Consider the following 27909-nt stretch of genomic DNA (forward strand, 5'->3'; position numbering starts at 1 on the left):
CTTGGCGAACCGAACGAGATTTGGTCGATAATGGACCTGCAAACCCAATTCTCATATACGCAATTATCAATAATGGCGATTTCGATAATCGATTAAAAAATAATTGCCGCGAACCGAACGAAGCCTAAATGCATGGACTTTCCTCAAGTGCGCTTGTGATGATGTGAGCCAGATTTGCTTGGCTAATCAAACGTGAGGTTTGCGCCGGCACGGTACGATCTTGGGCGACAGGTCTCTTGCCAGAGGCCCGACCGTCGCTCCCGAGCTTGTCAGCTGCGGATAAAACAGGCTCAGAGCTTTGTGGATGGTTTTCGTTTGTGCCGAAACTGTGTCATCCATTTCGGAATATGAACCAATGTGTCGGTGCATCAATATTGCTGTTTTGGGATGGACCCCAACGACGGCATGGAGGCGCAGTCTGGCTACGAGCAGCGCGGCGTCGCGGCTTACATGCGCCAGCTCGACGACAACGCCAAAAAGACACGCGGCCAACCGCTCTTGGACAAAGGCGACCGACAGTTTCTCAACCAAGTCATTCACGGCGAGTCGGACAAGTTCAACCCGGACGAGGATGTGCGACTGAGGTCAATGGCGACGCACTACGGTGTCGCGTCCGACTACGTCAATCGTGGTGCTCGTCCTCGACGCTCCGAATCGTGTACGGGCCCCAAGGCAGCATCTGATGCCCGTTTAAAAGAAGCTCTCGCTCTGGCCGCATTCCGTATGGTTGAAGCAGAGAACAAGAAGGAGCTCGAACGCCGACGCCAGCTTGTGCGTAAACACAAGCTTGAGCTTCAAAGCGAGCTTGGGCTTCGACTTAAGCTTGAGCGGCAACTCGAGCTTGAGCGTCGGAACAAACGTGAGCGTCCGACCAAGCTTGAGCTTCGACGCGAGATTTTGCGTCTACTCGAGATGCAACGTCAACTCGAGCTTGAGCGTCACCTCGAGCTTGAGCGTCACCTCGAGCTTGAGCGTCAACTCGAGCTTGAGCGTCAACTCGGGCCTGAGCGCCAACTCGAGCTTGAGCGTCAGCGCGAGCTTGAGAGGCAACGAATTCAGACAGAGAGACAGCAGAAACGGGCTGCACTCGTCGCTCTTCTTTGCGGGCTCGTATACCGTGTCTTCAGCGACAACCGCTTAATGGGCTGCGTACTCGTCGACACGAGCAACTGCTACCTCGTCGGCAGGGGCGACCTCTTTTTTGGCGGCGTACTCGTCGGCAGGATTGTCTACAGGCTTTTGGCCCCGTCGTACGCTGCACGTGCAATGGCCATGGATGTGGGCGTTTTCGTGTTCTGGTGGCACTTCCCAAGCCTCGAACAGCAGACTCGCAGCACCGCGCAGTGACACGGTCCAGACGACGATGGGGAACCTTAACGAAACAGCAAAATACACAATCCGCTATTGCGAGCAAACGCCTTTTATGTGGACAAATCATGATGCAGTCCAGCAGCAAAATATTTCTAGTTCGTTGTACTCGGGTGTCGCAACCACCGGCCACGCGACGTCGAATTCATCTTTTGGTACTAGTGCAATTGTAGCAACTATTGTAGCGTCAGCTGTCGCCAACAACGATACGCCGCTCTAAGCTGGCAAAAAGTCGCAGAATCAATCACACCTCACTTGCCTACTATTTCATCGTATCGATCTATCCCAGCCAGTCGATAATCACTGCGTGGGTACCATCAAGGATGCGGTGGGGATCATTCAGCGTAGTCGTCAGGGCGTAAAGACATTTGGCGCCAGCGACTGCAGACCCAGCGATGTGGCAAATGCACCAATGTGATCGTGATTGTCGTCATCTCCACGGGCCTCGTCGCCTTCATTGTCTTGCAGGTCGAGCGTCACGTACTCACTCAACGCCAACGCCATACAGGCGCGTCGAGCGAGCTTCGAGAGGCGATTACCGCGCAGATGTATTGTCGCCGCGTGCGTACATTGCAGTTGTGTGATCGTCGACGCCAGCAGCAGCACACGGACAAGCCCTCGCGCCAGTAGCTTCCACCGCAACGGACTCTTGGATCTAGATTAGGCATATTGGTACGACACACGCCGGTTGGCGACTTCGCCAATATCGTTGGCCGAGAGGTCCAACTCGGTCCCGCAGTGACCGAGCCACTGGGGCAGAACGCTGCACAGCGCATCGAGCTGACACATCGTCAGGTTCGTGTTACGTAAGGCAAGCGTCTGAAGCGAGTTGGTTGATTGCAAGATCGTCCCGAGTGACGTCAAGGCAGTCGGTCTCAACTCGCAGTTAACAAGGAGTTGGCACAGTCGATCCAGGGACGATGGCAAGTCATCGACGGCGCTGCGTATTGTCACGTCGTGTAGGCATGTCAAATTGCCCACGGTCGCCAGCGCGCGCAGCGTACTCGGTATCTCGCCTTCGATCACGAGCTCCCGAAGCGCGCGTGCGCCTTGGAGCTTGACCGCCCACCTGTCGACAAAGCCAATCGGCCAGCGAGGAAGGCGAATCTGCACCGTCGTCAGTTGCTGGGCATCGCAGGGTCGTGCGCCAAGAGAATGGTGAGCGACACTGCATTTAGGAGCCGCAGCGAGACAAGTGTCGGTGACGTCAGCAGCGCAGTCACAATGACAGACGCCGTATCCCTGAGAAACTCGATCGCTTAAATCGTGATCGACGACACGCGTGCGACGACGAGCCACCGGCAGACGCTGTCGGCGTCACCAATCAACGAGCGCATTGAGCGGCGTGCGGAGCCGAGCTGCAGGGTCTCCAGATGGGGCCACGATGATGTCATCATGGTCATCAACGCGTCAAGCGCGGCTTGGTCGACTTGTTCCCACATAAAGTTGGCGCGCGAGACGTTGGGACATGCACGGAGCGCAGTACACAAAGCGTCGGTTTCTCCAAGGGGAATGGCGAGCGTCACGTCAATGATCTTGGTGGTGTACTCGAAGAGCGAGTTGAAGAGGTGGCTTGGGCTACGCAGGACGCCTTCCTCCAGATGCGAGCCATGGGATGTGTCGTCGACGGCCACCACCATGGTCCGTGGCAACGCGAGACGCTGCGTCCAGTACTTGTATTGGGGGATACGGATGATCGGGATGACGGGCAGCGCCATGTGAAGAAGACCGCGGGCAGAAGAAGGCAGGGCACAGAAATGGACTTGGGGCCAGACGAGCGATGGCGCAGAAATGGACTTGGGGCCAGACGAGCGATGGCGCGACCATCTCCAAAAGCCGGAGGAGGGCGACGTGCGTGTCGTCCAAGGCCGATGTGGAGAGGGCGAGCAAGAAATGGCGCACGTCGTTAGCCGACGCAAGGCAGCGCGTCACCTCGAACGCGATCACGGGCTGCTGGCTAACGCGCATCAAGTGATGGAAATTGAAGTTGAAATTAAGTTTGGTCGTCAACAACCCGACATGGGTCAATAATAAAGTATTATTAGCGAAACACGTTCATATATATATTATTGAATCCGACAACTCGCCACACCAGACGTGTTGCAGGATTGTAGGTCCCACAAAACAGCTGCTGCCAAGCCAGATGACTCGACCACATTCCATGAGCTACGCCAGACAAGTCGGCACCGCACACAAAACGCTCTAGTTCATCGGGTAGCTCAATCACAGCGCGGTATTCTCTGTAGAACCATGACAGGACGATGATGAATTGCGAGCACCGGATTGGCTCAAATCGACTCGATCCATCCTAAACAAGTCGACGGGATCGAGCCGTTGGAATCGGAAAACAAATTTCGTGTTTCGACATGTCGCTCGCTTGGAGAACCGACGCACAGGAGCGCGGTCTGGCCGCGTGCCTCCGCCAGCGCGACGACAACGCGCACCAGACACGTATTCCGACCGCCAGTTGCTCAACACCGTCATTCACGCCAACTCGCTCGGTCCTGGCTCCACGTACGGCGCACGCCTCTCTGCCATAGCGACGCGAATCGGAGAAGGTGGCAACATCTTGCAGCGCGGTACGGCGGTATATCTACGGCAGCGCGACATCAACTCGTGTCCGCGACGGCTGACGCTGGACGATCGCCAGTTTCTCGATCGCGTCATTCACGATGCGTCGCTGAGCCACAGCTCCGACTGCGACGGCCGCCTCGCAATCATTGTGACGCGCCTTGGTGTCCAAATCCCACTTGTCTACTGCACTCCCACGAAGGCGGCTCCTGTCCAGCGGCAAGAGCAACAGCAGCAAGAACAAGAGCAACGCATTCGAGAGCGTCAAGACCGTGCGCGAGCGTAGCAGCGGCGACAAAGCGACGTGGCCGACGACCCGTCACCCGCATGGAGCTCGCTGCTCTAGGGCCCGAGACGCGATGGATGGATCTATCTTGACTAGTCGTTGGCATGGCGCAGAAGTACGACGTTAGTAGCACAGTAGTATATATGACGTTATTGCTGCAAAGCGGGATCGTGCGTTGGTCTTCGCACCGATCCAACTGTGGGTCTCTCCACCAAGTCCACGCCCCTCGTGTACATATGACAATATTCTCCAACTTATATACTGTGTCGTGTCTACGTGTACCAGCTCGGGCGGCGCGGCGACGTAAAGTACGCATGCGTCGTCTCGGGCGACGCAAACACACCGTTGGCGACTGCGCGGACGCTAAGAAGCTTGGCCTTGGCCTTGACGTCGTCCCAGCGCGCTTCGTTGGCGCGCAGGTCGAGCGTCACGTGCTCGCAGGTTGCCAGCGCCGAAATGCACGCGCGCAACGTGACCTCGGGCAGCTTGTTGTGGCTCAGATCGATCGCTGCAGCATGCGACGGCTGCAGCTGCGCCAGCGCCGACGCGACGACCATCGCGCGAATGTGGCCAAGCGCCAGCAGCGTTGGCCGCAACGGGCTCTTCATCCCAGAGAGCATGTAGAAACACGATCGCAGCCGGTCCAGCTGACCCAACTCGAGATGCGAGAGGTCGAGAAACGAGCCGCATTGCCGCAGCCACGTGGGGAGGACGTCGGCAAGCGCCGAGAGCTGCCACGTACTCAGCGTCGCGCGTCGCAGGCTCAGCGTCTCGAGACGCGTTGTCGTCGATAGAAGCTGCGTCAGCGCAAGGAACGCTGGGCTCGAAAACGAGCACCGACTCAAGTCGAGGTGTTGCAATTGCGAGAGTATTGGAAGGTCCCGCAAATGGTCGCCCGCGATCAGGAGGTCGGTGAGGCGGGGCATTGTGGCAGCCGCGGCCAGAAGACTGGTCGCGCCAGTTAATGTCGACGCGTCCATCTCGAGGACTCTGAGATTCGCCTTCTCCAGCTTTTTGGCCCACGCCTCCACGAGGTCGGCGTCCCAGTGCGGAAGCCGGAGGCGAAGTGTCGTCAGGTGCGGCGGCAGCGGCGGCATCGCAGGCAGCGACGGGAGGTTCGCGGCCACCAAGGCACGCGTGAGGTTTGGCACGTCACGGAGGTCCAAGCTCGTGACGGTCGGCGACTGCAAAAGCGCGTAGGCGAGGAAGACGGCGCCGCGCGGCGAGAAGTCGATGCCCTCAAAGACCACGGACGTGACCTCGGACGCGCTGAGCCACGTGTAGAAGCCGCGGATGTCATCGAGCAGCGGCGCTTCGTACTGCGTCGAGCGAAAGTGCACGTGCTGCACGCGGTGCCACGACGTGATCATCATCCCGAGAAAGTCGTCGATCGCAGGCTGGTCGACCTCGTCCCACGTCACCTTGGCCTTGCGGACGTTGGTGCAGAACGTGAGCGCTCGGCACATGGCTTCGTTGTTCTCGGGCAAGAGGTCGAGCGTGACGTCGACGACCTTGGTCGGGCAGTCGTAGAACGCACTCGGGAGCATGATCACGGTGCGCGGGCGTGGGCTTGCGTGCGCATCCAATGTGCGGCTGGCGTGGTCGACGACCACCGACAATGTCGGCGGCAGCACGAGCCCGCAGCTGTCAACGTACTTGCTCACGCGAATCGCAGGAATCGCCGGCAGCGCTCGCTGCAGCACGCCGCGTGCGACCGCGGGCACGGCGGCGAGGTCGAGCTCGGGCCACACAGCGTCGTGGCGCACGACGTCAAAGAGGCGCAGGAGCGCGTAGAGGACGTCGTCCAAGGCCGAGTGGGGCAGTGCGCGGAGGAAGTTGAGGACGTCGTCGGGCGACGTCATGCAGCGCGTCACCTCGAGCACCACCGCGGGCTGCTGCCACACGTGCGTGATGGTCTGCTGGGCGGCCATGGTATTCGCAATTGACATGGAGGAGGATTGGATTGCACTTTCTCATTCGCAGCGTTTGATTCGCTCGAATCAGATAAAGGCAGCCAATCACATGCGATGTCAGCGGCGTGGCCAAGTCCCGGAACTCGCTTTTGCCCACCCACGTTTCTGTCGCCAGCCCACGACTGCCCACAGTGCAAGCTCGGCACGTCGGCCAAGCCTCCCTAGTCGATTTGCTAATAGACAATCTGTACCGCTTTTAACAGCTGCAACATTCACGTCTTTCCGCTGTCGCAAAGGCCATGCAAAGCGATAGAACGAGCTCCGTGGAATACGGTAGCGCATGATCACGAAACAAGCGCGACGAATCTCGGCAACGACGGGCACGGTTGGCACGGCGAGTACCTTGCGTGCGACAGCAAGCACGACCGAGGGCCGACGTGCTTGTCCGAAGGAGGCGAGTCGCAAGGTAGCGAGTGATGGACGACTCGTCAGCAGAGAAGGTCGTGTCCCGACACCCTGGAGCGTCCCACATTACTTCTCCGTGGCTTGTCGACGTCGTGGCACAACGACGCCACAAAATCGGAAATCGGAAATCTGAGTGAGAAGCGCGACCAGCTTATGTTGCCCAAGTGATTTTATATGCAACCGTGCGTCATGTTTGGCCCCCGCTGGGTCCCTGGGACGTGGGCATCGTCGGCCAAGCATCCATGCGGATGTGTGGTGATCGCACGGGAAGATCGCTATAGTTGGGGCGATTAGGGTTGCCAGCGGGTTGCAGTGTACTTTATAAGGCAATCGGGTTGGCCAGACCGGATACGGGATGGTATCCGTATCGAGCAAACGAGCGTTGCGGCCCATTTTCGTGACCAAGCGACAAGATGGCGTCGGAACCGGCTTGGGCCTGCGTCGCGTCGTCGGCCTTCCCGCTCGTCTACGCCTACGGGAAGGACATGAGCCTCGGTGGGCGCCAGAGCCGCGTGCTGGAGAAGGACCACGCGAAGCTGCTCCAGGCGCTCGAGCAGCAGCTCAAGCTCAAGGGCACGACGCACGCCAACAAGGCCGAGACGCTGCTCTTCTACAGCCACGCGCCGTTTCTCACGCAGCAACAGCTCGAGCTCGTGCTCGCTCGACTCGCTGAGCAGTTCCAGGCCATGTACATACAGACGCATCTTTGTTTCCTGCTCATGCCAGTGCGCGTAGCAACGAGCTGGGCTTTCGCCTCGCGATCTTGGAGATGGTCCGGCGCATCGAAGGCCAGTTCAAGCACACGGACGTTTCCGACACGACCAAGGTAAGACGCGAGCTTGTCCATGGGCGAGGCTCCATCGCCGCGCGATAGATTGTCGGGCCTATCTACCAAGTGTTGCAGACGACCGACGACGTACAAACACGTATCGTGGCGTTGCAGCTGCTCGCGCTCCTCGCCACATTGGTTCGAGACGACGTCTCTCTGCACCAAGCGTACGCAAACCCCATGTCTCGAGTCTCGGTCCCCGACGCTGTCTTGTAGCATCGTCGCTCGCTGCGTCGCGAGTACGAGCGATGAAGCCGATGCTGCACACGACACGGCGCGCGCACTGCTGGCCCACTCGCCGGTCTTTCAGCGCACGCTGCTCACGCGTTTGCTTACCGAGTCGACGCCAACGAACGAGTTTGTTGCGCTCGCGCCGCTCTTGCCGTTGGCGACCACCAACGCGGCCGAAGCTGCTCTCGTACACCACCTCCCATCACCATTTGGCACTCACCGTGTGTCTAGGCCCTGGCCAAGTGCGAGGCGCTGTGCAACGTACGCCACCAATCAACGTCCTCGCCCTTCTCATGTACGTTGGTGCTGTAGGATGCGACGGTGCGTGGCCCGACTGGCGATCTCTCGTACATCCACTCGCCGTCATTGCGACCGCTCGTGCTCACCATGGCGGCGCTCTCGCTGCAGCTGCTGCCCGATGCTAGCGACCGAATGGTGCGACGACGCATGGTGTCCATACTCTTATGTCTTGGTGGTGTAGCTTTGCGTAATCCAGACGCTCTTCACCGCGTCCTCGGCGTCGCTTCGGCGGATCGCGGTGGCGGGCATCGCCAAGATGCTGACTGCCGGTCGCCCTGTACCAAAGAGCGTTGTTTCTATGCTGCTTGACGCTGCTGCCGACGCATCCATGGACGCTGCCTTGTTGCTCAGCATCGTCTCGCAGCTCGAGGTGGCGGCACGCTCGATCGACGTCCCGCTCGCGTCGCTGCGATGGCTATCGGCGGAGCCCGACCCGAAGCTCACCAGCCTCTTTCTCCACATGACATACCATGCGAGTCGGCGCAGCGTTCCTGGCGCGCTTCTCGAACTCCTCCGCGTCCTTGCCGTGACAACCACGTACCCCGTGTCGCCCGCGACGACCACGATCGTCCGCAAAGCGCTGCGGCTTCTCGAGGCGCTGGTCCGCGAGATGCCAGACGCGACAGTGCCGACACTTGGGCCCGTGTTGCTGCGGCTCCTCGCGGGTTCAAGTCCGCACGCCGACGCGCTCTGGGTGGCCATGTCGCATCTCACGTGGTATATGGCTGTGCCGACAGAGGCGGCGGCATCCGCGCTCGCTTCGTCATCGTCGACGCGGCAGTCGCTCGCGATCCTCGTGTGCCTCTTGCGCAGCGGAGGCGATGCGTCAGCGCTCGTCTTGCGCGCGCACGCAGCCCACCGATCGGCGTACATGAGCTGGCAGCTTGCGCGTGAGTGTATTCTGCACGGCGCCTTTGCGACGGCCGCGCAACTGCTGCCGAGCGTCGTGGCGGGCACCTTGTCGTCGACGACGCACCACTGGACAAGCGCCGTCGCCTTGTGGGTCGATGGCGAGGCGCTCGTGTGTGCCACGACGTCGGCCGTGCCGCTGCGCACGTTTGACTTGCTGCACGAGGCCCTCGCTACGCTGCAGCTCGCGACGTGTAGCGATACGTCGTTTGAGACGCTGAGCGGCTTTGTCTCGGCGCGTCTCGGGCTTCTCTCGACGCTCCAGTCGGCGCTGCAGGTCCGTGTTGATCTTGTTGATGTATCGCATTTGAGCTAAGGCGACGTAGTATGCATTCGAGAGCATCATTGCGTCGGGTCAAGTGTTTTCGACAACCAAGTGGACCGACCTCCAGCACCAGCTGCAGCGCCACGCCCGCACGTTTGCTGTGCTCAGTCACGCCGCCTGGTCGACCACCGACCTCGACGCCCTCGCCAGTCACGTGAGCCTCTGTGAATTCGTGGCCGTCGCTATCGACAAGACGATCCACGGTCGAACGGCGACGGTCGCGACGCCGACGGTGCTCCCCCGGCATCCGTCCTGGCAGTTTGTGGCCGACTACGCTGCCCATCTTGCGAGAACCGAAGACGCGCCATGCATGGAGTCGCTCGTCTCGATGCTCCAAGCCGTGTGCTCGCTACCGGCTGCGGTACCGCGGCCGCTCCTGCGCAGTGACGCGCCGGCGCTGTCGTTGGACATGGCGCTCGCGCCGGGCCCAAGCGTCAAGCAGATCTCGCGCACGGTGCTGGGTGTCACGACGGCCGTCGACTTGGCCGCCACGATCCACGTGTCGTTGCAGCTCGACGCGGCGGTGTCACCGGCGAGTCCTCTGCGCGATACGAGCTGCGGCTGGACGCTGCAGCTTGAAGTGACGCTCTCATCAGACGGCGTGACCACGGTGTTTGACGCGCCGCTTGTGGCGCATGGCGACGGCAGCTGCAGCAGCCATGTCCCGCTGGTCATTGAAGCAAGTCGCCTTGGCGAGCACTCGTCGCACGCGATCTCGATCGCGGCGTGGGTCGCGACGCCAACACGCAGGTGCCTCCTCGCAGCCAAAGCGCTCGATCGCACCGTCGTCGTGTATTAGGGTGACTAACTAAAGAACTGCATGATGATGTACATACTGGTGAGGAGCACTGTCATCGAGATGACGACAGCAAGCGTCGGGTACTTGTGCTTGCGCTCGAGCACCTTGATCTGTGGCTTCTTGGCGGCCTCGGCCGCACTCGTGTGTCGCTGCACGTACTTGGCGTGGCGCGGGTCGTTGGCCATCGCCACCTAGTCGAGCTGTAGGAAGTTGGCATGACGCATTGCGCAGCCGCACCTCGTACGCCGCTTGGCTGAAGGCAACGACAGGCACGTGCACGCTGCGCATTGGATCCCACGCGTAGACGTCGGCGGCGGGCGGCTGGCGGCCATCGGCGACCAGCGCGAGGAAGACGATGGCGTAAGCTGGTCGCATGGCACCGTTTCAAAAGTGCAACGGCCACGCGGCAGCTACGCCCATGCACCTGTGCCGAGCTCGACAAGCTGCAGGCCGGCGGTGGTCATGGCCACGGCGGCGCGTCGGTTGTCGGAGCGGCGCCGGCTGCGTTGATCCCTGACGGATCGAAGGTGGGTGCTAAAAAACGCATTGCGTTTTAGTCGTTTAACCGCGGGTAAAGGGACTTGAACGCGTTTAAAGCCAAAAAGAACGCTGCGTGTAACGCAGTTGGACGACTTGGAGTTTGTATGATGTGCAGAGTGGGGGCTCATTTTATTCCTTTGCGACGACGACAGCAGCAGCATGGCCAAGGCCCGGAAGCTCAACCCGTGGGCAGAGCAGATGATCGCGGCCTTCCAGCTGCCGGCGCTCAAGGACGACGAGTACTTTGTGCAGTGGGAGACAGGCCGGCTCGGCGTCAACATCATGGAGGACAAGGAGTCGGAGCTGCCGATCGTCTGGACGATCATTGATCCGTCGAGCCCACTCGCGGCCGCCATGGAGGTCGGCGACTACCTCCTCTGCGTCAACGAGCTCCGCGCCGAAGACAATACGTTCCACAACTTTCTCCAGCTCCTGACAACCAAGCAAAAGCCCGTATTGCTCCGCTTTCGCCGGGCGCGGTCACGCGACGAGACACAGCCCGAGCCGCCCTTGCCACGGTCCAAGTCGTTCAAGAGCGAGACCAAGGCCAATGGTGAAAAGCCGGGCTTGAAGCTAAGCTTGAGCAGCGACAGTCTCTTCCGCAACCGCGCGCCGTCGCGCTCGTCGCGCAAGCTCGACACCCCGACAGTACGGATCGAGAGCCCCGAGGAGCCCAAGCCCATCTCGCCGCGCGACCTCCTCGCGATGGACCCGTACCGCAAGTATCGATACGAGTTTGAGTGGGTCGACGGCGCGCTCGGCCTGTACTTTGGCGAGGAAGAGAGCCTCAATATGCCCGTGATCACTCGCACTTTGCCGCATGCGAGCCCCGAGCTGCTCGCCAACGTCGCGCCCAACGACATCCTCGTCTCGGCCAACGGCCTCTCGTCCTACGACGTGTCGTTTGCCGACTTTTTCACACAGCTTCAGCACTGGCCCAAGCCGATCCACCTCGTGTTCCAGACGGCGCGCCCGCCGAGCCCATCGACACCGAAGGGCGCGCCGCCGTCGAGCCCGCCCCACGACTCGATCAACCGCGTGCCCAGCCCGCCGCCGGATCAAGTCCGAGAGTCGGTGCGAGAGTCGACCAAGTTGAAGATTATGTCGTTCGGGTCCAAGCCCAAGGCGACGACCGTGTCGCCAAGTTTATCGACGACAACACCGACACCGCCAGGACGCGAGAAGGCAGCGCCCAAGCCCATCGTGACGACACCGCCCCGAGACACAACAAACTCGCCAACCGTAGTGACGTCGCCCAAGGCACCGGCACCGTCACCGGTGAGGGTCGCTGCCAAAGTCAAGGCGGTCGCGCCACCTAAAGCGCCGTCGCCACAGTCGAGCGAGCCGTCGCCACAGACCACGCCGACACGCACGCCGTCACCGCAGACAAAGGCCTCATTGTCGCCACCGATGGCAGTCGCGCGATCGATGTCGCCACCGGCGCCCGTCACGTCGCCACCGACGCCCGTCACGTCGCCACCGCCTACACTGTCGCCGACGCAGAGAGCGCCCGATGCCAAACCCAAGAAGCCTGTCTTTGAAGACAGCGACTCGGACGACGAAGGTGACCGCAAGGAATTTGGGTCCGAGTACTTGGACGACGACTTGCCGCCTGCGGTGGCCGACCCGCCGCCGGTCGTTGTCGTGGCCCAGCATGACGCGTTGTTCGCGTCCACGAGTCGTGACGACGACAGTGCGTCCGAGGTCGACTCAGACATGGACTTGGACCTCGAAGAAGAGGAAGAAGAGGGACCGATCGAGAACGAGCCAATGCCGAATCTCGACTACCCGGTGCGGAAGGAGCGGTCGTCCGAGGTCGCGACCGACGATGGCCCGCGCGTCTCAACTGTGCCAAAGCCGTTGCCGTCCCGCGGCGGTGGCGGGGAGCGGTCGGGGAAAGCACGCGGCCGCGGCAAGAACAAGCGCAGCAGCGCCAATGGCGCCGCCAAGCTGGCCAAGATCACAGAGAACGACGAACAGACGATCCCGCTCCTCGAACCCAACTCGGTCAACATGAAGCTCAACGTGCGCGGGAAGCTCAAGAGCCAGCGCGTGAGCAAGATGGACACGCCTGACAGCTCGCTGTACCTGTTGAAGTGGAAAGAAAATCGCAGCATTGGCCTGCAACTGCGCGAGTGCCGGCTCAGTAAAGGCGTGTACCCGATGGTCGTCCTCGTCTGCCGAGAGCCGTGCTGCGAGTCGCTCCGGCACGTGAGCGTCGGCGACGTCCTTCTCGAGATCAACGGCCGCGACACGGCCATGATGGGCGTCAAGAAAACCATTAGCTTTGTCAAAACGTGCTCGAAAACCGCGCTCCTCAAGCTCAAGCGCGGTCCCGGCTTCTCCGTGCAGCGAGTCAGCGCCACGTTCTAAGTACGACGACGTAGATTAATATTGAAGGCAGCGGTCCATTAGAGTGTACATATCGCGCAAGTCCAAGGCGTTGGGGAGCGCGAGACAAAGGTCAAGGCCCTGTATCGTGGGCGACCGACAAGCGCGTCGGCCATTGCGGATGGCCAAACGCATGTGCAAGCTGCTCACACTGTGACTACGCTCAGAGATCGGTCAGTTCGCCCGACGCCGTCACCGGTTCGCCTGGCTGAACATGGAGCGTCTCGACTTTGTTGATTGAGAGCTGCATTGACGGAGCCTCTATGCGGCCAAGCCAAGCAGCTAGGAGCTTGAGGCGGTTAGGATGTAAGCAGCTTGACTCGACCCACTCGGGTCACGATCGACTCGTCATGATTCGAGTGGGCCCTGCAGAATGCTGATGAGCGGCGAGTGGAGCGCGCTGCAGACGGCTCTGGACGACGATGCAGACAAGGCGCTCGTCCCCAGAGACTTGACGGAATCTTGTGGTGGTTGCGCAATGTGCCACGAAAGATCTTGCGCTTTGTATGCGGCGCAACTTCGATCGCCGACTTTGAGCATTTTCGAAACAGCAAAATGGCCCGACGCTTCAAGGTGGCGCTGTGCCAGCTCGCGGTCGGCGACAAGAAGGCGATCAACATTGCGCGTGCGACGGCGGCCGTCGAGGAGGCGGCGCGCAACGGCGCGCAGGTCATCTCGCTGCCCGAGTGCTGGAACTCGCCGTACGCGACGTCGTCCTTTCCGCAGTACGCCGAGGAGATCCCGACGACGGCGCTCGTGACCGAGGCCGACCACCCGTCGACGCACATGGTGCTTACGCTGGCGAAGCGCCTGGGCATCTATCTCGTGGGCGGCTCGATTCCCGAGCGCGAGAACGGCAAGGTGTACAACACGTGCGTGGTCGCGGGTCCCGACGGCGCGCTCCTCACCAAGCACCGCAAGGTGCACCTCTTTGACATTGACGTCCCCGGCAAGATCACGTTCAAAGAGTCGGACACGCTCTCGGCCGGCAGCCAAGTGACGGTCTTTGACACGCCGTGGTGCAAGATCGGCGTCGGCATCTGCTACGACATTCGCTTCCCCGAGCTCAGCATGCTCATGAAGACCGCTGGCGCCAAGTTCCTCATGTTTCCCGGCGCGTTCAACCTCACGACGGGACCCGCGCACTGGGAGCTTCTCCAGCGGGCGCGCGCCGTACGACACTGCGCTCGTAATGCTGTTGGCTTATGCGCTGAACTAGGTGGACAACCAGCTGTACGTGGCGGCCACGTCGCCGGCGCGCGGGCCCGAAGGTGGCTACCAGGCGTGGGGCCACTCGACCGTCGTGTCGCCGTGGGGCGACGTCGTCGCGACGACCGAGCACGGCGAAGCCATTGTGTACGCCGACATTGACATTGAGCAGGCCGACGAGATGCGCCGCAACATCCCAACGGCGCTGCAGACGCGCTCGGACCTGTACAAGCTCGAGCAGCTCTAAGTGCAATCTCGCGCTCTTGGTCATTGTCTGTCCTATGACGCGACGACTATGTACACAAATCCACGGCTTTCGGCGTCTTAATAATGATAGTCCATGCGGTAAAAGGGTCGGGCGCTCGCCAGAAAATCGTACGAGCACGAGAGCGCGATCTGCAAAAGCACGTCACTGCCGTCCGTGACGTGGAGGCGCTGCTTGTGGAAGGCGGCGTCCGAGACGGACAGCGTCGCGGTCACGAGAAGGTCGCCGTGGTCGCTGCCGCTGACGACGGATCCGACAAGGTACCGGTGCTGGCCGTGGATGACCGTGTTGGAGAACACAAACGACGTCGTGAGCTTGCCTTGGGTCACGAGCTCCGACATGAGGATGAACTGGTAGCCCCTTCGCCACGACTTGCGGAACATGCCGACGACTTCTTCGGCGCCGGACGGCACGACGCGCGAGACGACGATCATCGGCTGGTTGGCGCCATATCGCTTGAGCGCCATGGTCATGAGCCCGCGGTTGGACGCGTCGGCCAAGACCCACTTGGTCTTGGTCGCGCGCTTCACAGTGAAGAGCGGGCGGCAGCCAAACCCGAGGATCGTGCAGAGCGCATAGTTGGTGCTGGACGTGAGCTGCTCCTTATCGAGCGTGAAGAGACAGTCCGTATACAAGGCGAGCATGCACTGAGTACGGAGCATGTCCATGCACAAGACTTCCTCGACCTTGGCGTCGTGGTCGTCGTCGTCGCTCGACCGCGTCGCGATCTGGCGCGGCCGGCAGTGCACGTGCTCACCAAAGAGCGCAATAGCCTCGACGTACACGTCGCACAAGCACTCTTGGAGCTCGTCGAACGTGTCGGTCGCGTCCGACATGACGCCGTCGTTGTCATCGAACGAGTCGGTCTCCGTCTTTGTCCTTGTCTTGGACTTCTTGGGCGACGTCGTCGTCTCGCGGTCCTTGGCGAGGACGGCGACAAGCTCTTCGTGGAGGAGGGTGTTGGTCTGGCACCCGACCAGATCCTGGTACGCGCGCTCGGTCGCGATCTCTGGAAGTTGCGAAATGGCGTGGAGGCAGCCCATGACCTCTTCCGACATGCGCTCGAGGGATGCAATTGCGCGCCGCATGGAGCTAGCGTTGATGCAAATGAGAATGCGAATGTGGAACCGCCGAACGCGTACCCTTTGAACGACTCTTCGACGTATTTCGAGTGCACGGCGTCGACGTAGAGCGGCCCGAGCTTCTCGTCGGCCAGCAGCGCCTTCTGGTACGCGCGGTACTCGTTCCACGCGCACTTGAACTGGTGCGACACGTTGTTGACCGTGATGATGTACGTAAATGGCACCGCCCACATCGTCGACGACGTCGGCGCCGCGCGCATTTGCTTTTGCTCAATGCGAATCGGCTCGGGCTTGGTCCACGAGCCCTTGTGGCGGTAGCTCTCTACGACGTACGATGAGCGCATTGCGTAAGTGGCCTCACACGGACGCACCCGAGAGGCCATCTTTGGTCGCGTGCGTTGGACAGACATAGAGTGGCATGATGAACCAGTCGTCGAACGGAATCGTGAGCGTGTCGAGCTTTGGGGACGCCTTCTCGGCCGAGGACGGCTCCGACTGCGACCGCGTGGCCGCCTTGAGCTGCTTCCCGCGCCGGACCGGCACGTCGAGGCTCGTCGGCGTGAGCGCAATGAGGCTCGTCATCGGCGCTCGGACGTCGCCAGCTGCGAACATGCTGCTGCCGAGGTAATCTGCCAAAGTGGCAGGCGCCCAGAAACTAGGCCACAATCTTTCCCGCTTGGTGAGTAACCCAAGTGCAACCTGGCTCCCACTCTGTTTTCGCACCAATCACAGCCCGTCATTCCGTTACACCGTGTCCTGATTGGCCACTGTGTCTCACGTCGCGTCAGAGGGCCCATAGAAAGTCCAAGATATCCATGGTCCGAATTCCGAGTGCCTAATTAGGACATAAAGCTGTGGGAAATGACGCATTTCGCACAGCCAAATGATGCGCGACGTTGAAGACGACACTATATTGTAACGTCAAGTAGTGTGACTGCAAACGACGTCGATGTGGGCAGGGCGCCACCGATAGCTGCAACAAGGACACGATGGCGATGTGGCCATAAGCAAAAGTGATCGGAGCTGGCGTCATCTCCAGCTTGGACTGGCCCCATTTTCGTGCAAGCAAAGCGACGCAGTTGCGGCCAAGTGGGTGCGATGCGTCGAGGTTCGAAAACACATGCACAGCACATCGAAGCACCGCGCCGAGTACTCGGTGGCTTTTGGCGGCGTGGTTGGGAGCGCCGCCAGAGTACGAGCGCTGCCGACATATTTATTCAAGCTCGGTATTGGCAACGCAACATGACGCAGCGCGTACATACACTGTCCAAGCATGGTGAATAGCGTGTCATCGCTTGGTCTGACGAGTTGGAATGTTGGTACTTGGAAGAAACGGCTTCAAGGTCGTAGTCGCAAGCAAGGAAGCCATTCGCCTCCTTGCACGCTTGTACTGGCGCCGTGCGAGCTGAGAGTGCTTGCAGGAGGACATTGGGCTTGCCTCCACAACGTTGAACAGTGCATGCTCCGCTGCAGAAATCGGCGCTCGGTTCCGCGCTGGCTCGATGACATCCTTTCAGCTGCGCATGGCGCCAGTGCACGAGACAAAACGTCCCGAGTGTTCGTGTCACTTGCACTCACTTGCCCTGCATCCAAGCACGACGAGCTGAGCTCGCTTGAAGGCAAGTCACAAAGGTGTTGCTCCAAATATACACTATTTCAAGCCTTTGGTCGGATTCTCCACGTGCAGAATACGGTGAAGAACGCGGGATGAAGCCATGGCGCTTTCAGTGAGTAATTCAAGGCGACGCAGAGTGCGACGCGGGTCTCATCAGAGTCTCAGACGCACCACCACGTAGCGTTTCTGCATCGGCGCCGCCTCTCATAGCCGTCACCCGACTGTGCAGCAGCAGCAGCAGAAGTCGCCCTCGCCTGCCACGAGGTTGCATCTCAGATCCTCTTCTCAACTCGCAGCGTGTTCAAGCTGAGAATGTATTGAGCAACAGATATGGGTGGTCAAGTAGCTTGCTGCACGCTGCTCATTGCCACCGAGTTGCTCTTGAATCTCGCGTCCTTTCGCCTTTCAAGATACGGTTTATTAATATTCGCCTGGATATGAACAATATACACAGTACAAGTGGTTTTGAGATCTCTATCGACAGCTGGAATATTATTTTGATGCAAAGACAGGGAATCTTTCGTCGGCATCTGATTGGTTAAAAATAGGCACGTCGAGATTCGCTGCCGGTTTTTTCGAGCGCTGGGAATAAAACGCGCAAATAAACGTCTTTTTATTATTTTAATGCGTCGAAATTGTCGAAATTCGAGAACCCTGCATTTTATTACACACATTGGTGAAGAGAAGAGTGTCGGTCGACATTAAATGGTGGGCGGCGGTTTAAAATGAACACTTTGCATCTTCCCAGCACGGTCCAGCACCATGATGAAGAAGCCGAGCAGCGCCAAGAGCCAAGCGCGCCCGAAGCACGTGGAGCGCCAAGGTCACCTCTCGGCGACGCGCCGCGACGCGACCCCGAAGCGCACGCCGCTGCAGCTAGCGCCCTCGGCGCGCGCGGGGAACGCCACTTATTTATTGGCCAAGGGCCCCGATGGCACGCGTGGCTTCTACAGCCGCAGCCAAAAGCTCAGTATCCACGCCCACGAGTTTGTGCCCAACTCGCGCTAACCGTCCATCCACCTCGCTCACGGCGTGTGCCCATCGCTCTCTCAACTTATTGTCATAAACATCAACATGGATCGGCCCTTTATGGCCACACGATGCATTCACGAGAGATCTTGCGTGCTCGCTATTCGGTGTCGGAGTGGTGGATCGTCGGCAGATCACGCAGCGACTTGGTCGCGGACCCGCGCTTCTTGGGCTGCTGCTGGCTGCTGTGCGGGCTCCACCCGATAAAGTAGATGACCTAGACGCGCCATGATGGCCACGACGATGCTCAGCCGCGTACCTGAAACGTCACTGGAATCGAGCCGTCTTCATTGCCGTACATGGTCTGGTAGATGGAGGCCGCCGCGAGGAGCGTGTCGCGCGACGGCGCAATCGCCGACGACGAGAACGGCGCGTTGTTCTCGGCCATGCCCTGGAGATGCTCCATCAAGACAAACGCGTCCGGGTACTCGACCGTGATGTAGTCCGTGTCGACTAGTGTACATCAGACATGTTGTCACTACTGCTTTGTACCGGTCGGCAGCGTAAAGCCCGCGCTTTGAAGCAAGTTGCCGGCGTCGGCGACGTTGACAAACGGCGAAATGTGCGGAAGGATGCCGCCCTTGCGCTCTTGGTCAGCCAGAATGAACGAGCTCCTACGGACAATATCCGTGTGGATATATCGCACTCGATCGGCGCTCGTATTACCGAAGCTCGCAGAGGCTGTCGCCCCCGAGGACGGCGCCGAGGAAGACACCGTCCGGCTTCAACGTCTCGAGCACTTGCGTGAACGTGCTCGGAAGGTCGTTGACCCAATGCAAGTTGCACGAGCTAATGACGAGGTCGAAGTGGTGACGCGGGAACGGCAGGAACTCTTCGTCGCCGCAAATGTGTTCGGTGGGCACTAGAAGCAGCGTCAGAGACAAAGCGTGCAGCCTCCGAGAGGTACACTTGGCATTGCGCGCCGTCTCCTCGGGCGTCTGAACGTCGCGCAGCAGCAAGTCCTCTAACCCATTCATAAAGCTTTGCGATCACAACCATTTTGCGCACCGGCAAACTCAAACTGGAGCAGCTTCTTGATGCCACCGAGGCCGGCGTCGGGCGCGAGCGACTTGTAGATGTGGCCGCTGCCCGCGCCGAGGTCGAGAGCAAGCGGGAATTCGCGGTCAATGTCCTACGCCCATGTATCGCTTGACGCGTCGTCTCGTTCATGGACCAGCCTACCTCAAGACGGTCCACGAGGCGTCGAGCGACCTCTTCGCGGAGGTACTCGTACTCGGTGCTGTTGGCAAGCTGCGCCACATTGTTGCGTTGCTGGCGCTTCATCGCTACGCGCCTTCATGGAGCACGGAGCGGCCATGCAGCATGGCGTACCTCGGTTGAAGACTTGCATCGACATGCTCCGGCGCCCCATGGCGCTCCGGACGGCTTGCAGCATGGCTGGAAATCACGAGCCGGCGATGATTGGACTCGTGTTAAGTGCGATTCGAACTTTACCCGTTCGCTCCCCTTGGCGCAAGAAGCCACGCGAAGCCTCGACGACCACCCCAAGCATCCTCTCGTCTGCAGGGAGCGTAGAGATCGCCACGTAAGCAACTGCTTGACACGCCAAGGACAAGCTTATCTTGCTTGTATCATACGGTATTGCTGAGTATTGCCAACCATTGCGATGAAGACGTCGAGAAATTGTACTCAGCATGTTCCTCATGGCTTCTTCATGCGCTACCGACTCGGCCATGGTGACGACGTTCGTTCTTAGTGGTGGCCGGGGCCCTTGGTGTTGAGGCGCCACGGCGCGTTCTCGCTGAAGATCGGGATAAAGTTGTGGATCGCGTCGCGCTGGTTCTGGATGATGCACTCGCATATCCAGACGAGGTTGCGCACTTCCTGCTCCTTCAACTTGACGTACGCGTAGAAGCACGCAAAGTGCATCTGGCTGCCAAACGCAAGCTCGCACATCATGACGTCACGCTCGTAGAACGCGTCGTCGATCGACTTGTTGTCGACGCCCTCGCTCTGGTGGATCTCCCAGATCTTGCGGTACACCGGGAACGGGTCGAGCACGATGCCGAGCGACCCTTCGTCCGACACCTCCGAGAGCGCTTCCGTGCCCGCGGGGTAGAGCTCGCCAATCGACGGGTAGAGCGGCTTGCGGTCCGAGATGCGCAGGCTTGGCTCGTTCAACGGCGTGCCAAACGAGTTGAGCGTAATGTTGATCGCAATGCGATCGGCGCGCGCGCGGAGGATGATGCCCATCATGACGGCCGTCTCGCCCCCGAGGTTCTAACGGATAGCATGAGCGTGTCTCCACTAAGATCTGGGTGTGTACCATGCAAAACTCGTGAAAGTCTTCGAGCCAGAGCTTGAGCAACGAGTTCTTGATGATCTCCATCTGGACCTCCTCGAGGATGTTGCGGACTTCCGAGGCTTCGCCAAGGCGGTCTTCGGCGTTCTCTTGGAGGAACTGCTGGAAGTACTTGCCTGGAGAGTGTTGATGTATGAGTGCCATGGCGCCTGCGGTGGTGGACGTACCGATCGGCGTGTCGATGAGGACGCACTCGTACAAGTCGGCGTAGCCCTTCGAGTTGGCCTCGAACGTGCAGATGCTGCGCATGATCGAGTCGTCAAACTTGCCGAGCGGGTGCAACTGGCCAATGAGCTCGTTCACGTCACGACCGTTCATCGTGCCCTTGAGAAGGAGCATCAAGTTGTCGATCATGTACTCGTATCTAGTAGCCATCGTGAGCTGCATGAAAGGTATCGCATGCGCCAATGGCCGTACGTGATGAAATCGAGAAACTCGCCGAGCGGCTCCATGGCCTGCGCGCGCAAGAAGACAAACTCGTCGACAAACTTCTTGGTCGTCGCCGTCTGGATGATCGACGGCGTGACCGTACCGCTGTTGTCCTGGAGGAACTGGTCGTAGTCGGTCTCTTGGAGGTTGAGCTTGATATCTACGCGTAGCCTTCGCTTCAGCGGACGCGCTTTTCGAGGGCGCATGTACCTTCGAGCGTCTCGCATTGCGTGAGGTGGTGGTAGTCGACGTCGTCGAGGAAGCCGCTGCGGTAGCCGCGGATCAAGCCCTCCACGAAGCCGTGCTGGATGTTAAAGGTCGTGATGTCTCCGGTTGACTGCACCATGGCGAAAATGGGACTCCCTTCCAAGGTACCGCCGGCTTTAGATCCAATTAATAAAAATAGCCTAATGTTTGTATACTGGCAGCGTCATTTTTTGCACCGCCCATGCGTCAAAATAGAACAGAAACGACTCGACCTCTATGACTCGATATATTGTCATCAAGAATCCTCCAATATAACATTGAACCTACTAGTTGTATTGAGAAATACTGTGAGAATACATACGTTGCGAAGTCCACTTCAAGGGGCGGCGCCATCGAAAGCCACAGGGAAGGCAAGCAAACCTCTGGAATCCCATACATTGCACCCAATACGCCAGAAGGTGGCAGTGCCGAAAATAAGCTCCCGCGTGTCGCGGAGGTCGATGGTGCGCTGCGCTTGTTCGGGCACGTCAGGGCGCCTCGTCCAAGCCCACACGAGTGGCCCAACAAAGGATTGGCGCCGTCGTCGACCCTGCCTCCTCCCAGAGAAGCGATCTTTTTATTTTCGGCATGTGCCGAAATGAACCAAAGATTCACCGTGTCAAGAAGATCGCAACCTGCGGTCCCGCCACGTGCCAAGATGGAGACGGCGCGCGACTGGGAGCACCGCTGCCAGCAGCAGCAAGACGAAATCCGCTTGCTCAAGCAGCAGATCTCGCGCCTCGAGCAGCGATTGCACGGCAGCAACGAGAACGCGGTGGCCAATGGCCAAGACACAACGTCCGATGACAGTGGCCTCGAGAGCTTCTCGACGCGGCGCGAGCACGAGCACCAGCTACTGGAGCGGGCGAGCGCACTCGTGGCGCGGCAAAAGACCGACTTGAAGGCCCAAGCGCAGAAGCTCAAGCACGAAAAGGAGACGTGGCGGCTCGAACATGCTCGGGGTCGAAGCGCCGCTGTCGTCAGCGAGATGAAGCGTGTGCTGGATACGGTACCGCATGCGCTTGGCAAACTCGAATCGACGATATCGAACTGATGTGGAACGTAGAGTGTGCAATCGCTGAACCGCAACATGCGCCAGCTGCGAGCGACCGAGGACCGCATCCTTGCCCAGCGACGCCAGATACACGACCTTCCTACGTCGTCCGAGCTGTCCAACGAAGGGAGCAGCGTCTCGAGTGTTCTTTCGTCGCTCGCCGATTCTCAGAGCTCGTGTCACGACGACATTGGTAGCGAGAGTAGCGAGTGCGAGTCGGAGGCGCCGTCGCTGCTGGACGAGCTCCATCGACTTCACAACGACCTCGCACGGGATGAGTCCCCGAGCTTTTCGCCCGTGCACGACGACTGGCAGTCGCCGCCCATGGCCGAGACGAGGCACCTCCACGACCCTTACGTCGGCTTAGTCGACCCACTGCACCGGCGACCGCCACGGTAGAACGTCTCTCTTGCGCAATAGCTGAGTGTGCGCACAGTGCGATGCGGCCGTTTGCGCCCACGGACCGACGACAAATGAACGAGCAGTGGCAGTGCGCTTCGATCTACGACAAGCAGATTACGAGCTGGGCCATCGGACGGCACAAGGTGCAAGTCGCTGCGCAGCAGCACGCCACGTACGTCGATTCGCGTCATCTCGCATGGCCGGCCCACGCACGCGATTAGGTGGCTCAATTCGTTGTGCCAAGAGCTCGAAGCCTACTCGACTGTGCGATCGCAGCCGCGAAGAGCCATGCTCGAGGAGCTGTAGCTGCAGAGCCTCCACGCCTGAATACAGCAACAGCTGCTTGGCCACGCCTGGCATGCATTGAAGCGCTGTATATAGCTGGCGACTGCCGACGTGGAAGGCGCCTTGAGGCTCGAGGAGTTCGATGGCCTGCGCTCGTTCTCGTCGGCTATAAGGCTTGCCATTAAGTTGGTTGTACTGAATCTCAAAGATACCGGGGTGGTGGCGATGTCATCCGGAAACCATCCGGATTCGAGTGTGAACCGGCAATCTGGTGCCACTGTGCAGACACTACGACGACGATGGCCGAGCGCGAGGACGAGAACGCGTACGAGAAGCTGTCGCGCGAGGTGCACCAGGCGCAGACGACGGGCGCGATCCACCCCGACTGGCTCGAGAACCCATGCGGCTTCCTCCTCAAGCCCGACTTTAAGCGCAAGATGCAGCACATGGGCGCCGGCGGCAAGAAGCTCCAGACGAGTATCCGCGGCCTGCGGCTGCATTTGCCCGGGAGCTCGTACCGCAGCCGATGGTTCGTCCTCGATGGCATGATGCTGCGCTACTTCCGCTCCAAGAACGACGAGCAAGAGCTCGGCGCGATCCACTTGACGAGCGTCAACGCGGTCCTGCCCTCGAGCATGGCCGACGCACCCGATCACGCACTCGACCTCGTGTGCGCCGACCGCATCTACACGGTCGCCGCCGCGACGCGCGAAGACATGGTGCGCTGGGCCACGGTCCTCACGCTTGTGGTACGTTTGCGCCTGTCGACTTCGTCGCATCCGACACCACGACGTTGTAGCTGCGCGGCGAATACCAGCCCAAGCTCATGCAGCGGCGCGAGTCGGCTGTCATCCGCGGCAGCTCGGTGATACCGCCGCACAATGGCCGGGGCAGCGCCGTCGCCGTCATGCGCCAGGCGTCCCAGGTGCTCCCGGCCGCGCCGACCTTCCAGCCGACGCTGACGCCGTTCGACGAAGAGCCCGAGGACAAGGAGCGTGAGATGGACGCCAAGCTACGCGCCATGAGCGTACGCGAGAAGATGATCACCGTCACGTTCGACACCCCGGGCCCGCTGCATCTTTTGCTGCAGAGTACTACCTTCCTTGTCCGCTGAGCTCATCCCTTCTAGGCACGATGGAAGACACGATCATGGTACGAGGTTTCCAGGAGCCGGCGGAAGGCGGCGTCGGCCTCGCCGAAGCCACGGGCATCATCATGCTCGGCGACATCCTCGTCGCGATCCAGGACCACACGTTCTCGACTTTGCCGTTTGCTCAAGCGATCGAAGAGATCCAGCGTGCCGCCCGACCGCTGACCCTCCGCTTCTCCCGCCTCGAAGCCGCGCCCATCAAGCAAGTGTCGCGTCTCGCGCAAGGCTGGGTGCTCGCCAAGGAGCCTGGTACGACGCCTTCTCGTCAAGTGTTGACGCCCATAACGTAGCGACGAACCGCGTGCGCATCCGGCTCTTGCAGCTCCAAGGCTCCAAGCTGCACCTCTTCAAGTCGGGCCTGCACATTGGTCGGCAAGAACGCCCGGTGCTGACGCTCGCGCTCGACGACGTGACCGACATCCGTCCACTCCACGGTGCACTTTGTTTCCAAAAGTATCAATGTATCGATCTCGCCACCGTTAGACAAACGGCCGAGTGTCACGTGCGTGCAAGGCTTCCCCAAGACGTTTGGCTTGACGCTCGAAGCCAGCCACTTTATGTTTACGTGCTACGTCCTGTCGCTCGACGAACTCAAAACGTGGCTCGACGTGCTCAAAAACGCGATTGTGTTTGAGAAACCACGCCTTGGCACGAGCACGATTCCTGTGCACCCGATCATGGTGCTTGAAAAGGCCGCCGACGCGACCATGACGACGGTTGCGTCGACGCTGCTCGTCAGTGACGCGCTCAAGTGGGGCGAGCTCACGCACGAGTTTGAAGCGCGGCATCTCGTGCTGCGTAGTGGCGGCAAGCTCCAGATCTATTCCGATGCGTCACGGACGGTGCTGCTCACGACGCTGCGCTGTGACGCAATCGTCGCGCTCACGCCGTCCCAAGTGGCCTTGGGCGGGGACGAAGCCGCGTACCAGCTCGAGATTGCCGTCGTGCTTGCCTCCAACAACGTGCACTGGCGTCGGTCGTTCAACCTTCGCTTCGAGTCCATCCATGTTCTCATGAAGTGGGCGCGGTACTTGGAACGGGAAGTGCGCCACAGTGCGGGGCGTGAACTCGACGTGACGTTGCTTGAAACGAACGCCGAGAGCTTGCTCTTGACGTCGTCCGGACCCCGCGTTGCCCGGTACGAGCCTCAAGACGAGTACGTGCGCTGGGTCGCGTCGAGCCGCGGCTGCCGCCACTTTGGTCAGCTGCGCATCGAAGGCCCGATGGCCCAAGGTATCGAGTTGGCGTTTCTATGGTTGCAAAGACCCGGATGAATAGGCTGGTTTTACGTCAAGAAGCCCGGTGCTGTCGGGGCCGACGCGTACCATCCGCGCTTTGTGGTACTCAAGGACCACCATTTGCTCCTGCACAAGTACGAGACGGCGGTAGGCTTGGCGATAGCAATCGATCGCAGCGTCCTACCTTCGCCTGCTGCGTAGAGTGCCGACGTCTGTGCCGGTCGCATCGACTTGGCCGAGATCCGCACCGTGCGCGTCGTCAAGGGCGACTCTATGGACGCCTTTGACTTTTCGATTCAGCTCAAGACGTCGTCCAACCTGGTCTTCACGGTACTCGACAGTCGTGTCCGCATTGCGTATATAGAACTATCGCACTAGCTCGCAGCGCTGACGCAAGCCCAGAAAGAGGCGTGGTTCATGCTCCTTCTCTGGGCGTCCGACTACTACTTTCAAGAAACGCCGCTCAACTCGCTGCTGCCGCCGCCCAAGCTCGTCTCGTCGACGTCGTCGGCCGAGCACGTGACGAACCGGCTCAGCATCGAAGTCGTCCAGAACGCGGCGCTCGCGACCACTAGTCGGGTGCGTCCTTCCGGCGCTTCTCTCTTCTGATATCGGGTAGGCGTCGTTGTGGGCCGTTGAAAGCATCGCGCAGATCCGCGGCTGGCTCACGCTCGGGGACCAGCGCGTCTATGCCGCGATCCTCAACGGCGTGCTCAGCTACTACGAAGTGGAAGACGACCTCGACAACGAGTGGGGTGACGCGCTGGACGCGATCGAGCTCTCGCGCGTCCTGTCCGTGTCGTGTGACGGAGACGCGCGCTTCGCCGTCGTGCTGTCCTTGGACACTGCCACGGAGATCACCGTGCACCTCGAGGCCGTGAACGCCGTCTGGGCGAAGAAGTGGATGCTCGCCATGTGCTCGTGCAGCCGCCTCGTGCTGCTCCAGGACGAGACCAAGCTGTACAGTACAGCGCCGAAAGAAGGGTATCTGTGGAAGCTTGACCGGCTCTACCAAGTGCATCGAAAGCGGTTCTTCTGCCTCCGGAACCACGAGCTTGTCGTGTCGACCGCGCCGGACGGCCGCGTCCTCAACGTCATTGCGCTCGACACTGTTGCGGGCATCTTCCTCTCCAAGGTACTCGGCATGTCGCTTGAAATCGCGAGCGTGAGCAAGCCACTTGTGCAGATTGCGGGCGCGAAGGACTACTTCCAGATGCACTTGCACTGCGTCCACGACGCCGACCCGGTTCTGGACCCGACGTTGACCGCGACGGCGCTCGCCGAGTCGGACGAGGACATGGACTCGGCGTCGTTCCAGACCATCTCGGTGTCATTCTTTGACGAAGCCGAGATGCGCGAGTGGGCGCTCGCCGTGTACCACTGCTGCACGAACGCCATGATCAACCATTCGGGTGCCAATTTGCAGCTGCCGTCGACGATCGAGACGTTCCCACAGGCGCTCATGAAGACGACCGCCTTCCTTGATGCGACCACGGTACCACTGGCTTCTTAACCATGACGCTATGCGTGCGTAGGACGAGACGGACGGGCCGTCGAACACGGGCTGGCTCTTCTACCGGTCCGGCGTCAACGAGCGCTATCGCCGGCGTTTCTTTGTCTTGCGCGGGTTTGAACTCTCGATCTACAAGCACGACTTGGGCGCCGACGAAATCGCGATTCGCTATGGTGTCGTCGACGTGCGCTCGGTCCTCGACGTGCAGTTTGTGAGCCGCAACTGCCCCGAGAACGCGATCGAGCTCGCGTTCAGCGCGACGACGCTGACGCTGATCCCGCCCTCGGACGCGGCCGCGGTAGAACCAAAGCGATATGGGACGAGCTTGGCAGCATCGCTGTGTGTAGGTGGCGTGGCGCAGCGCCTTTTTGGACGTGAAGCGGTCGGTCGTGACCAACCACGACGTGACAAGTGGCGTCCTCATCAGCCGCAGCAGCACGTTTGCTCTCCAAAAGGAAAACGAAGAACTCTTGCGCATGCAGATCGAGACGCTCGTGAGCTTTGCCGCCAACCTCCTCGCGTACGACGGCTCCAAGTGGGTCGCCAACGTACGTTGCCACGTCATATTGTGCGGATTTCGAGGCGGACGATGATAGTACTATGTGATGACGTCGGCGCGTCTCCTCGTCTTTTCGCTGGCGGTCCACTTGTACGACGAAGACCCGGACTTGCTCTCGACGTTTGAGACCAAGCACATTGTGCAAGTGCGGTCGCTCACGCTGGACGAAGAAGCCGAGCGCAGTGGGTCGAACTCGGCCTGCGCGTTCTCGATCCACCTCTCGACCGTGCCCGACCCGCTCGTGCTCAAGTGCGAGACCTTTGGTACGAGCGTGGGCGCTATGGCGTTAGCTAATGATGCGTAGATCACTGCTTGCAATGGATGCGGATGCTCTGCCACAGCAACGGCAAGCTCGAGCTCAAGCGCAACGCGGCAACCGGCGTCTGGGGAAGGTACGTGCGGTTTTCTATCAAGTTTGTATCAAGCGACGATGCAATTAGTGTGAACCGGATTGCGTCCTTGTCGCGCCACAATAGCTTCCTGGCCGCGGGTCCGCCCCGCTTCTCGGAAGCGTCGTCCGGTCGTCTCTCTCGGCAAGAAGCCATGCGGAGGTATGGTGGCTCGGAGATGCAGCGTTTTGACG

General features: G+C 60.2%; 15 protein-coding genes across 15 annotated transcripts; 8 read left to right on the forward strand and 7 right to left on the reverse strand.

The window, feature by feature from the left end:
* Positions 1-387: 387 nt before the first annotated feature.
* SDRG_00676 (hypothetical protein) lies at positions 388-683 on the forward strand (the record flags this gene model as incomplete). The annotated part of the gene is made up of 2 exons (XM_008606164.1): positions 388-628; positions 673-683. The coding sequence occupies 2 exons, from the start codon at positions 388-390 to the stop codon at positions 681-683; spliced, it is 252 nt and encodes an 83-aa protein (XP_008604386.1).
* Positions 684-690: 7 nt separating this feature from the next.
* On the reverse strand, positions 691-1274 carry SDRG_00677 (hypothetical protein; the record flags this gene model as incomplete). Its single annotated transcript, XM_008606165.1, has 4 exons — positions 691-903; positions 943-1107; positions 1177-1229; positions 1262-1274. The coding sequence occupies 4 exons, from the start codon at positions 1272-1274 to the stop codon at positions 691-693; spliced, it is 444 nt and encodes a 147-aa protein (XP_008604387.1).
* Positions 1275-2627: 1353 nt separating this feature from the next.
* On the reverse strand, positions 2628-3086 carry SDRG_00678 (hypothetical protein; the record flags this gene model as incomplete). The annotated part of the gene is made up of 1 exon (XM_008606166.1): positions 2628-3086. The coding sequence occupies one exon, from the start codon at positions 3084-3086 to the stop codon at positions 2628-2630; it is 459 nt and encodes a 152-aa protein (XP_008604388.1).
* A 648-nt stretch (positions 3087-3734) lies between these two features.
* Positions 3735-4225, forward strand: SDRG_00679 (hypothetical protein; the record flags this gene model as incomplete). The annotated part of the gene is made up of 2 exons (XM_008606167.1): positions 3735-3819; positions 3909-4225. The coding sequence occupies 2 exons, from the start codon at positions 3735-3737 to the stop codon at positions 4223-4225; spliced, it is 402 nt and encodes a 133-aa protein (XP_008604389.1).
* Positions 4226-4353: 128 nt separating this feature from the next.
* On the reverse strand, positions 4354-6157 carry SDRG_00680 (hypothetical protein; the record flags this gene model as incomplete). The annotated part of the gene is made up of 1 exon (XM_008606168.1): positions 4354-6157. A coding segment is annotated over one exon (1660 nt), but the record flags the coding sequence as incomplete, so codon positions are not given.
* Positions 6158-6846: 689 nt separating this feature from the next.
* On the forward strand, positions 6847-10032 carry SDRG_00681 (hypothetical protein). Its single transcript, XM_008606169.1, has 8 exons — positions 6847-7291; positions 7339-7429; positions 7478-7599; positions 7649-7850; positions 7895-7924; positions 7976-8098; positions 8145-9149; positions 9199-10032. Exons 1-8 carry the CDS (start codon positions 7017-7019, stop codon positions 9994-9996), a joined length of 2646 nt encoding a protein of 881 aa, XP_008604391.1. The 5' UTR covers positions 6847-7016; the 3' UTR covers positions 9997-10032.
* Positions 10002-10371, reverse strand: SDRG_00682 (hypothetical protein; the record flags this gene model as incomplete). The annotated part of the gene is made up of 2 exons (XM_008606170.1): positions 10002-10187; positions 10234-10371. 2 exons carry the CDS (start codon positions 10369-10371, stop codon positions 10002-10004), a joined length of 324 nt encoding a protein of 107 aa, XP_008604392.1.
* Positions 10372-10667: 296 nt separating this feature from the next.
* On the forward strand, positions 10668-12961 carry SDRG_00683 (hypothetical protein). Its single transcript, XM_008606171.1, has one exon. It carries the CDS (start codon positions 10696-10698, stop codon positions 12907-12909), a length of 2214 nt encoding a protein of 737 aa, XP_008604393.1. The 5' UTR covers positions 10668-10695; the 3' UTR covers positions 12910-12961.
* A 495-nt stretch (positions 12962-13456) lies between these two features.
* SDRG_00684 (hypothetical protein) lies at positions 13457-14492 on the forward strand. Its single transcript, XM_008606172.1, has 2 exons — positions 13457-14100; positions 14147-14492. The coding sequence occupies exons 1-2, from the start codon at positions 13483-13485 to the stop codon at positions 14381-14383; spliced, it is 855 nt and encodes a 284-aa protein (XP_008604394.1). The 5' UTR covers positions 13457-13482; the 3' UTR covers positions 14384-14492.
* On the reverse strand, positions 14461-16095 carry SDRG_00685 (hypothetical protein; the record flags this gene model as incomplete). Its single annotated transcript, XM_008606173.1, has 3 exons — positions 14461-15493; positions 15544-15805; positions 15855-16095. The coding sequence occupies 3 exons, from the start codon at positions 16093-16095 to the stop codon at positions 14461-14463; spliced, it is 1536 nt and encodes a 511-aa protein (XP_008604395.1).
* A 1633-nt stretch (positions 16096-17728) lies between these two features.
* Positions 17729-18214, forward strand: SDRG_00686 (hypothetical protein). The gene has a single exon (XM_008606174.1). It carries the CDS (start codon positions 17861-17863, stop codon positions 18104-18106), a length of 246 nt encoding a protein of 81 aa, XP_008604396.1. The 5' UTR covers positions 17729-17860; the 3' UTR covers positions 18107-18214.
* On the reverse strand, positions 18174-19558 carry SDRG_00687 (hypothetical protein). Its single transcript, XM_008606175.1, has 8 exons — positions 19460-19558; positions 19310-19413; positions 19136-19259; positions 19035-19091; positions 18794-18989; positions 18620-18741; positions 18387-18580; positions 18174-18344 (listed from the first exon to the last, which is right to left on the reverse strand). Exons 1-8 carry the CDS (start codon positions 19521-19523, stop codon positions 18228-18230), a joined length of 978 nt encoding a protein of 325 aa, XP_008604397.1. The 5' UTR covers positions 19524-19558; the 3' UTR covers positions 18174-18227.
* A 112-nt stretch (positions 19559-19670) lies between these two features.
* Positions 19671-21260, reverse strand: SDRG_00688 (ATP synthase (C/AC39) subunit). The gene is made up of 5 exons (XM_008606176.1): positions 21090-21260; positions 20868-21039; positions 20618-20814; positions 20415-20566; positions 19671-20368 (listed from the first exon to the last, which is right to left on the reverse strand). The coding sequence occupies exons 1-5, from the start codon at positions 21223-21225 to the stop codon at positions 19841-19843; spliced, it is 1185 nt and encodes a 394-aa protein (XP_008604398.1). The 5' UTR covers positions 21226-21260; the 3' UTR covers positions 19671-19840.
* A 523-nt stretch (positions 21261-21783) lies between these two features.
* SDRG_00689 (hypothetical protein) lies at positions 21784-22887 on the forward strand (the record flags this gene model as incomplete). The annotated part of the gene is made up of 4 exons (XM_008606177.1): positions 21784-22134; positions 22192-22574; positions 22616-22753; positions 22803-22887. The coding sequence occupies 4 exons, from the start codon at positions 21784-21786 to the stop codon at positions 22885-22887; spliced, it is 957 nt and encodes a 318-aa protein (XP_008604399.1).
* Positions 22888-23165: 278 nt separating this feature from the next.
* SDRG_00690 (hypothetical protein) lies at positions 23166-27907 on the forward strand (the record flags this gene model as incomplete). Its single annotated transcript, XM_008606178.1, has 16 exons — positions 23166-23615; positions 23666-23957; positions 23996-24265; positions 24307-24450; positions 24500-25249; positions 25295-25401; positions 25456-25584; positions 25633-25833; positions 25874-26389; positions 26441-26749; positions 26790-27065; positions 27115-27315; positions 27364-27589; positions 27631-27718; positions 27767-27846; positions 27900-27907. 16 exons carry the CDS (start codon positions 23166-23168, stop codon positions 27905-27907), a joined length of 4047 nt encoding a protein of 1348 aa, XP_008604400.1.
* Positions 27908-27909: the final 2 nt, after the last annotated feature.

This window comes from Saprolegnia diclina (genome assembly GCF_000281045.1).
Source record: "Saprolegnia diclina VS20 unplaced genomic scaffold supercont1.2, whole genome shotgun sequence".
NCBI classification, from domain to species: domain Eukaryota; phylum Oomycota; class Saprolegniomycetes; order Saprolegniales; family Saprolegniaceae; genus Saprolegnia; species Saprolegnia diclina.